Genomic DNA, 10,786 nt, shown 5'->3' on the forward strand with positions numbered 1-10,786 from the left:
ACTCAATGAAAGACTTAAACATCAGATATAACTCAAGGAAATATCTTGAAATAAGTAAATAGCCAAAATGGCAACCTAATGTTTTAGTAAATTATAAGCGAAAGGAAATGACAAAGAAAACTACTACCATCTGCCTATGAAGCCACTAAAATAAATATGGATATTAGGAAAGGACCATCAATTATCCTAACAACTAAATACTAAATAGTTTTAGTAAAATATGTCCTCTGAAATAAAGGGAGGATCACCAACTAACTCAATGCTGTTCACTGGATCAAGGGTATGTTGATATCTGATCCTATTTACCTGTGTCTTCATCATAATATGATGCCGGCCAATTGGAATCACTACTTTGATTGTACGACTATGCAAGTTGGAATGCTAATAACACTTAAGCTTGAAAAATAGTAGGAAGGAATAGTTACCTTGTAACTGCTCAACGTACCAATAACTTAATTCTTATAAATATAATGCAAATTTTTAATGTAACTGCAATATAAGAAAAGACTGCCTGAATCATGATGTAAACACTGAATGTATGACAGATACAATTTAAGTATGGTATGTATGTAAAAATACAAGTAAACTAGTGCATATAAGAATACAATAACTTATGTGAGAGTTTCTCGAACCGGAAATCATCACTTAAAAGTTATAGTGATGATACAATGATCTATATCACGCTTCTAGCGCATCCTATATCTGGCCAAAGATATAAGACCTGAACTACCTATCGATCCACTAGTGTACTGTGAAAGGTTTCATAATAAAAGTATGAACCTTTTTTACCCATGGTGGCTACATAGTTTATGGATGCTATTAGTTGTCTGAACTCTCCCCTATATCGGTGCTCAATACTACTCCCAAAAATATGTTGGCTTTTTTGTTTTACAAAAATACTAATTCTGTTGTTTTGAGATTAGTGCTCAAAATTCTTAGATCAAAGGCTATTTTTGGAAATAATAGTTTCCCTGCTAGCTTCAATTAGAAGGCTATAGTTGTTTTCTGAAAATTTGCCCTAAGGCTCCTTGGAAATCACAGTTTCTTTACCAATTTAATGTTAAAACATTTTAAATCTTTTTGGGAATACTTAGTCCCCATATGCCATTGAATAAAATAACTTCAACTTACTCTTTACTTAGCTTCAAACTACAGTCTTAAGATAAAGTCAATATATTTGTATACGACTCTTGAAAACCTTTAAGGACTTTACTTTATCTTACTTCTTATCTTTAGACTTGAATTCTTAACTTTCTTAACTTTGATATTAACTTTCTTTGAATTGAATTATGGATTAAAAATTCATAATCTCATGTTTATGGATAGTTTCATGATGTTTAGATTTACCTAGAGTGTTGGAGTAAACTAAGAATGTGGGTACATCACTTAGAAACTAGTACGAAAAGATGGGGAAAGAGCGGGGTCTCCAGGTGTCTTTGGAGATCTTAGAGAAGTGGAGCTCTACGGGCAGAATCTATCAAGAGGGGCTCTAGACACACCAAATCCTGACGGACAGAGAATATCAAGAGGGGATCTGGTAGGCGTGGCTCCCAGGGCTTGTCGGATGGGTGTTTCAACTTTTCCTCTCAGTTATTTTTAAACCTTCTAAACATGGATCTCCCACCAATAGGATCACTAATAACCGCAATACCCAATAGATTATACTTCAAGAACAACCCGAAAACACGAATTCAATCAACTAAAAGCATACTAGAACTCAACTTACAAGAATTCAACCATTGTTCTTCAAGAACAGTAATGACGATCATTCAATATGCTCTAAATTCACTGAATTGAACAAATTTGTGTGTGGTTAAACTAACCCAACACAGAAAGATCTTACATACCTTAATAGGGACCATCCCCGACGAATTCCACTCAATGATCTTGGCATTCTTGATGAATTCTTGAACTTTTTTCCTTTATACTTCTTCTCTTCTCTTTTCTCCTATGCCCTAAGAGTGAATAATTTTCTAAAACTCACTTTAGGCTTAGTTTTACCCCTACTAAACTATTAAAATAAATTAGGAAATAGTTGGGTGAAATGACAAGTTTACTCTTACTAAAATCCGGTTTTGGACCTTACTATATCCAATTGCTCAACTTCTTATAGGCATATCTCCATCATATGATATCGAAAATCACCAACTTAACGGCATTGGAAAGATATATCCAAGGATTTCCAACTATATAGAGAACTGACTCGAACTCACGCTGAGCCAGAAGTTATGGTCATTTGAAAATGATAAAAAATTCACTTTTTACACTTATGAAATTTTCCACATTTTTACTATTGTTTCAAAAAGTGATAAATTAGTTTCTAGCTTATTCTTGGGTATTATGAGTTATGAGATATAATAATACCTGCCCCTTGGGAACATTCGTCCTCGAATGCGATTTCTTTCACTATGCTAAGGATGGTAACATCAATTCAACACTTAACTATCCAAAAGCAAATAACAATCATGCTTACTCGTAGTTCATAAATTATAATAAAGAGAATTAGTGACTTGATTTGCATTTTCTCTGAATTCAAAGAGATGTGGATATCTCTTATTCGCAGCCTTTTTAAACTTCCCAAGTCTCTTCTTCAGAAAATTGGTTCATCCAAAATACCTTAAATGACGCTAATTCCTTTCTTCTCAACTTTCAGACTTGGCGTTATAAAATCTGAACCGTAATATCTTCATAGGACAATGTATCCTTAATCCCAACATTCTCAGCCGATACAATCAATGAAGGATCACCCATGCACTTCTTTAACATGGATATATGAAATACCGGTACAACTGTTGTTAACTCTTGTGGTAGCTCAAACTCATAAGCTACATTGTCAATCCTGTTAGATATTCTATAAGGATCGATATACCGAGGACTAAGCTTGCCCTTTCTACCAAACCTAATAACACCCTTCATGGGTGAAACATTCAGATATATCCAATCATTCACTTCAAACTCCAATGGACTTCTCCTCACATCTCTGTAAGACATCTGACGACGTTGTGCAGTCTTCAACTTTTCTTTAATCACCTGCACCTTCTTTCAGGCTTGGTAAACTATATATAGTCCTATCAACGTTGCTTCACCTACTTTGAACCACCCAAGGAGATATGCATCTTCTACCATAAAGAGCTTCATATGGAGCCATTTGGTTGCTCGAATGGTAGCTGTTGTTGTAAGAGAATTCTATGAGAGGTAGGTAATCATTCAATTACACTTGAAATATGTCATACAAGATCTGAACATATCTTTTGAAATATGGATGGTACGCTTTTCTTGCCCATCCATTTAAGGATGAAAAAGAGTATTTAAGCGCACCTTTAATCCTAAACCTTTTTTGAAAGACATCTAGAACTGAGAAGTAAAGTGTACACCTCTATCTGAAATGGAGACCAGAACTCCATGAAGTCTTAACACTTCTTGAATGTACAACTTAGCATAATCCTATGCCGAATAAGTGGTGTTGACTGGAAAAAAGTTGGCTGATTTTTTCATTCTATCAAAAATCACCAATATAGAATCATGATATCCGCGAGACTTTCGCAAGCATGTGAGGAAGTCAGCATTAATTATGTCCCACTTCAATTCTGGAAGTTTTATATTCTGAACTAAATCTTCAGGACTTTGATATTCTACTTTCACTTGTTGTCAATTTGGGCATTTGGCAACAAATTCAGCAATTCCCTTGTTTAAGCCTTCCCACCAATATACTTTTCTCAAGTTGAGGTATATTTTTATGGAACCCAGAAGAATGGAATATGGAGCAATGAGCTTCCTCCAGGATCCTCTCTTGGAGTCCATCCACCCTAGGAACACATAATCTACCTTGATACTTCAGCACACCATATTCCCTTTGTTCAAAAGCCAATACTCTTTGCTTATGAACATACACTTTCAAATAAAACAACATGAGGTCTTGGTCTTTCATCTCTTTAACTTCTGACACCAATAATGACTCAGCCCCATTGGTCACCATTATTCCTTCTTTTGTGGAGTCTATAAGTCTGACTCCCAGGCATGCAAGTTTGTGCACATCTTTAGCTAACTCACTACTTTATTCCTAAATATGATCAGTACTCCCGAACCTTCTTAAAGCATTAGCAACCATAATAGCTTTACCTGGGTGGTAGATTATACTCATGTCGTATGTCAAATCTAGTAATACCCCCTAGACGTTACCGGCAGCATCGGCCTCCTTGAGGACTAAACCTAGCCACTTGCTTACATCTTTACATTCATAGGTAAAATTTAGCGGAAAATTTAAAACTTTTACTATTTTCATATGGAGGTTTACATAGACCTCTACATACAGATAATAGATATATATCGAGTATACATAGACCCTTCGTATAAGAAGATTACTTAGTCTTGTTCTTTTATTGAACATAATTATATATAACCCTTCGTATAGGATGATTACTTAGTCTTCTACTTTTATTATAATTATATATAGAACATAACAATGTCATAAAAGTCGTCTCATGTCATGACCATTTAATAAGAGTATATCAAATTGGCCCTAGCCCATACGTCAAAGTAAGAACGCCTCAAATGAGCTATACAATGTTTCATACTGAATGGAAAAGAATGACCCACATAAGTCTTAAATTAAAAATAACTCCATCATCTAGATATTAGCAAATGCCCTCGGAAATTGAGGACCTACCTTACTTGGATGAATAAGAGATGAAAGTCTTCTTCAATGTCGTCTCCAAAATTCTTTAGGCGAGCGGAACCTAAAAAGTTGGGGATAAGGAATAAATAGTGTTGTTACACCACATGTACTACGTATGAGACCATATGAATACATACTTGAAAATCATGCTAAGAAAAGGGACATTTCAATAAGTATGCACTTTTTAGTAAAACCTTTATGCACATTCAACAAGAGCATACAAATTTAGTAAGACATATTCACTAAGTCACATGCATGTACATCACAAGACTAATAACATCAAAACTAGCCAAGTCAATATGCATATCATGTAATTAGACATATATTCAAAGCAACTATACCACCAAGTCATGACCTGAACAAGCATGAATAAGAGTTCATTATAACATAACTAACGCAAGAAAATTACCCACATCACTTATTAAGTCAACAAGTGCAATGACCAAGCAAAGCCCCATAACCTTACTCAATCAAGTAACTCAACAAGAATCATGACCCACCTCCTACTTCACATAGTATAGCATTAAAGAGTACATATCATTATACTTTAAAAATGTAGACCAAACACATGGTTATAGGAGTAACGGACATCACATATCATCATTATCATGTAAGATTATCATATACATATCATTTACATTTATAAGCATATACATACATAACAACATTCCTAATACTTTCCTTAAGGTTAAGTAGTGCAATGTATAGGTTGAGTCTCATACCCCTACCTAAAGCTAAACCCCTTAGGTCATCTTAGTTAGAGCTCAATCCTTTAGTTTATTTAACCTTTATGTGAACATCTTGGTCTAACCGACATATACCATATGAGCTAATGTGGAATCCGATGTCATGGAGCCCTACACCTAAAGAAGGCGGAGTACTTGCCAAGGTAGTACAAAAACATGAACATAGCGACTACATATATCCATTAGCTAGTATTTATATGGGGTAAACATAGTTCAAGAACTTGGAGATATAGTTGGGACCCTATGCATTGTAGTATCCAATCTAAAGAGTACTTTAGTGATTCTACCTTTCCTATGTGAGAAGAAACACTCCTCACTCTAGTTCACTAGGTGCTAAGCTAGAGTCCATTTTTAAAATGTCTTTAATGTCATTATTAATCATCAAAGTTTAATGTAGGTCATAGGGTCTAATCCTTGTATAAAAATCATCATCATAGCTCAATAAGCATTCCATGAGTAAAATTCTTTCTTTACAGTTCATACAAGTGAGGTTACAACATTTGCATATCACTTCATAATAAGGCACATTGGTAAATCATTCTCCATCTTATAACATTTACATCTTAAGTTAACACCTGACGTACCATTGTAAGAAATTCAATTCAACATCATACCAACCCTTTAAATGCTAATACAAGGCATACTCCAATACAACATCATGACTTAATCACAATTAACCATAATTTAACGTAAAGAATGAGGATCACAAGACTTACCAAGTCTTCTTCATAATTCATCAATAAGGTCTTACCATAAACCCTTAATTCAAACAAATTAGTGTATAACAACATCATAATTCAATGACCAACGTGATAACAAGACTAAAATCACTATATCACAATTAATAATAGATCATAGCTTAAGACAAGATACTAGGGTCAGTTCACAACATATTTCATAACCTAGATCAACTTCTCAAGAACTAGCATGAAAGAACATAAATCAGACTGATTCATTCATGATTATTATGATGACATCATCTAGTATCAATTCAATCAATAACAAAGTCAATTGAACCAATACAATACAATTCATATAAAGATCATTACATAGGCTTAAGGTTAAGGGTCATCTTCTACCAACTAGACCAATACATAAAGATATATCATAATTGAGTTAGAATACATGATAATATATTCACAATATCCAAAAGAAATCAGAACAAATTAATTCATAGCATAAATTTTCAGATTGAATGAAACCAACATGAAAACTTAACTTTTGGAATCAATTTGATGGAACCATTTAAGGAAAGAGGTCTCAAAGGTAAATTAGATCCCATACATTGTTAATTGATGAATATTGATGGTGAAAATTGACTATTTTCAGCCCTTAAATCCTCCCCTAGTTTGGGCTTCAATGGTGTTCTACTAAAGAGAGAAACAAGAGAGAAGGAAAAGAGTTTTGGGTTTGTGAGTTATGAGGTTTAGATAAGTTTAATGGGGTTGGGGTATTTATCTGGGGTGTTATTAACTTAATTAGGCTTTCCTTAACCCCTCTATAACAACCTAACCCCTTAATAAATTAATAAGAACTAAGTCAAAGTGTGCAGAAAACAAGAACTTCACAGACGACACCACGATTGAAAGACCGTGGGTCAATCGATGGACAACCCCCCTTCCATTCTTCACATCCGTGGTTTTTGTACTAGACTGTGCAAAAGAGGTTCATAAAGGATTTGGATAAGTGTTGGTCGACTAATGGCATCGATACCCTGTCGATCTATACACGCCATATCGACTTCCTTATTGGTGCACAGTACCCAGGCAGTCTTTGACCCCAAAAATGAAAGGGTCCTTCTCAAGGGACCTTGCTTGGTCCTTGGGAGTCGTTTCCAGATGTTTCGACTATGAATCAACTCAAACGCATGTTATACACCCTTCCACCTTTTTTTATCATTTTTCTACTCCTGAAAGCTGGTAAAATAGGCTACGCCATGCTAGCACCTTATTGACCTAGTTTTCGGACGTTTTTGTTTCTAGACTTTCTAAATGACTCATATTCATTAAAATAGACCTTAAAACATTGTATTAGCCTTATTACACTCGTGTTAGGCTCTACAATACGTCTTGGAATTTTGAAGTGTCTGATCATAATCCTTAAGTTATTTCAACCACCTTATCTATCTAAGATTAAGAACTTTCCAGATGAACAGATATTGTAAGGTCTTGTGATTAGTGACTATGTCAACATGAACACCATAAAAGTAATGAATTCATAATTTCAAGGAAAAAACTACAGCACCAAACACTAAATCATGGTTTGGATAATTCTTCTCATGGGCCTTGAACTATCCAAAAGGCATAAGCTATAACCTTTTCTTTTTCCTTAACACGCAGCCCAAATCAACTCTTAATGCATCAAAATACACCATAAAACCTTAAGTACCCTCTGTTAAATTCAAAATCGGAGCACTAGTCAACCTCTTTTTCTATTCTTGAAAATTTTTCTCACAAGCTTCAGACCATTGAAACATAACTGTTTTCTTACTCAGCTTGGTCAAAGGAGATGAAATAGATGAAAACCGCTCAACAAACCTTTAATAGTAGCCAGCCAAACCCAAGAAACTCCTAATATCAGTGGGAGACATGGGTCTAGGCCAACTCTAAACTATTTTTATCTTTTGGGTATCCACTCTAATCTATCAGCGGAAACTATGTGCCCCAAGAAAGACACTGACTTAAGAAAAAACTCACACTTGGAGAACTTGGCATGTAAATCCTTATCTTTCAAAGTGTGAAGAAGTATTTTTAGATGAATAGCATGATCTTCATCATTCCTAAAATTGATTAGTATGTCATCAATGTAGATGATAACAAATAGATATAGATATGGTTTGAAGACCCTATTCATAAGATCCGTGAATGTGACAGGCGCATTAGTTAAACCAAACGACATGGCAAAAAACTTATAATTCCCATATCTAGTTCTAAAAGTTGATTTGGAATATAACACGCCCTAATTTAAATTAATGGTAGAAGGACCTGAGATTAATTTTTGGGAAGCAAGAATCACCCTAAAGTTGGTCGAAAAGTTCATCTATCCTTGTCATAGGAAACTTATTATTGATGGTTCCCTTATTAAATTTGTCGTAGTATATGCACATACTAAGGTAACCATCCTTCTTTCTAACAAACAAAACCGAATCGCCCAAAGGAGACACATTTGGTCGAATAAAACCTTTATCTAACGAATCTTTTAACTCTTCTTTAAACTCTTTTAACACTGTTGGTGCCTTCAATATGGAGGAATGGAGATAGGACGAGTATCTTGAAAAATATCTATGGCGGAGTCTATTTCTCTTTCAAGAGGGACTACGGAGAGATCATCTGGGAAGACTTCTGTAACTTTTTCACTACTGGAATTGATTGAATCTGAAGTATTTCAGCACTAGAGTCATTAACTCGGACCAAGTGATAGACACACCCCTTAGAAAGTAACTTTCTCCCTATAAGTACCAAATCAATCGACCCTTAGGCACTGTTGAACTTCTTTTCCACTCTAATACTAGCTCATTTGGAAAGTGAACTTGACAATTTGAATTATACAATCTATTGATGCAAAACAGGCATGCAGTAAGTTTATACCTAGAATGACATCAAAATATACCATGTCTAACTCTAGTATATCGTCCATGGTTCTCTTGTGATTGATTGAAATAGGACAACCAAGGTAGATGCTTTCCTCCATAATAGACTCTCTAATAAGGATAGAAACACAAAAAGGTTCACAATGTTTCTCACAAAGAGTCTTAAATTGTTTTGTAACATAAGAAGTTACAAAAGATAAACTTGTTCATGGGTTTAACAAAGCATGAACATCAAATGGAAAGACTTTGATCCGATGACAACATCTGCCAAGTCCTCTTGCTCTTGCCGTCTATTATTGCATAGAGGTGATTTGCCCCTCCGCCGATACAAAAAGTGGCTCCTCTAGGTGATGCCTTGTCTGGAGGAGCAATTAATGAAGACTGATCTTTGTAGTCCCCATTATTACCACCTTGCTTGTTCTTTGGACACTACCTCGTGAAATTCTTGGTCTGTCCACACTTGAAGCAACCCGTGGAGCCCTCACGACAAACAACATAGTGATTTTTACCACACTTGGTGCAGACAGGAGGCTTACTACCTCCATGCACCACACTACCCTGTTAATATGCAGTCTTAGCCCAGGAGTTTTGACCATGATGCTCAAATTTTTCTATGGGCATAGGTGCACTAGAAGATGATGGTGCATGCCCCTTTTGTTACTTAAACTATAGCTGATTTGAATCACCTTTCTTCGTCCCAGATTTATTCCTAGTTTTTGGATTATGTGTTTTAGTACTCCTTTTTTTCTCTCAGCTTCTCTTGTTCAACTTGATGCGCATAGACTATCAATTGGGATATTGTGCATGTCGCCGTTTAAGATTTGAACTCTACCCTTATTAGTAGATGCTCGACCCAAACAACTGAAAATAAACTCAGTCTGCCCCTTATATCCTTAACCATCTCGAATAATAGGGAAACAGTTAGGTGAACTTCAACACATACTCATGAATACTCAAGGAGTCTTGTTTTAAATTAAGGAACTCTTGTACCTTTCCCTCCTTCAGTACTTGGGGAATGAAATGCCCTAAGAAAGTTTCTTCAAAGCAAGCCCAACTCAGATGTGGGGCATCCTTATCTCTGTCCCCCATTCACTAATCGAACCAAGTCCTAGCCACATTTTTTGGTTGATATACATACAGTTCAACTCTCTCCGCATCCATCCAATGTATCACATCGAAACCCTTGTTCAACTATTTCACAAAACTTTTTTGGATCCTCGGTTGTGCTCGAAAAAGTGAAACAGGGAGGATTCATTCTCAGGATTTCACAAATCTTCAAGGTGTTAGCTTCTTCCTGTCGAACTCCTCTCTATTGCCCGACTTAGTTAGTCACTGCTTGGCTTATCATTTGTATAAACTCACGAAACTCAACATTTGTAACTCCTCTTAAGGTTGCACATTCGAGGCATTAGATATCTCTAACTCTTTAACATTCCATCTAGTATGATGAGCTCTTGCTGCTCTTCATGGAGGCAACATAATCTGAAACACACGTAAGAACAAATTATAGAGAGAATTTAGAGATAAACTTTGACGCACAAAAAGGAAAATGAAAAAATCAATAAATTCCTAAATGTTGTAGCCTCATATTCATACATGTTGCGAGCATCACAACGATAACAAAGACTCTACATACATGGATTCATAGACTCCCTAGGACTCTTGAACTATGTGATGTGGTACCAAGCATATCACGCCCCAAGTCTACACCTAAGACGTGGTCGGCACCCAATGACCATCGCTGGGCTTGAGAAAAACATTGTCTTGGCTTACTTA

General features: G+C 35.6%; 1 protein-coding gene across 1 annotated transcript; it reads right to left on the bottom strand.

Moving 5' to 3' along the window:
• Window positions 1-2,661: 2,661 nt before the first annotated feature.
• LOC138337905 (uncharacterized) lies at window positions 2,662-2,991 on the bottom strand. Its single transcript, XM_069288343.1, has one exon. The coding sequence runs from the start codon at window positions 2,989-2,991 to the stop codon at window positions 2,662-2,664; it is 330 nt and encodes a 109-aa protein (XP_069144444.1).
• Between the last annotated feature and the right edge of the window lie 7,795 nt (window positions 2,992-10,786).

The sequence above is a fragment of the Solanum lycopersicum genome, chromosome 8, assembly GCF_036512215.1.
Source record: "Solanum lycopersicum chromosome 8, SLM_r2.1".
NCBI classification, from domain to species: Eukaryota; Viridiplantae; Streptophyta; class Magnoliopsida; order Solanales; family Solanaceae; genus Solanum; species Solanum lycopersicum.

Bases quoted from the DNA above. Each gene is read 5' to 3' on its own strand.
- LOC138337905 (XM_069288343.1), bottom strand. From the start codon at position 2,991: ATGTCTTACAGAGATGTGAGGAGAAGTCCATTGGAGTTTGAAGTGAAT.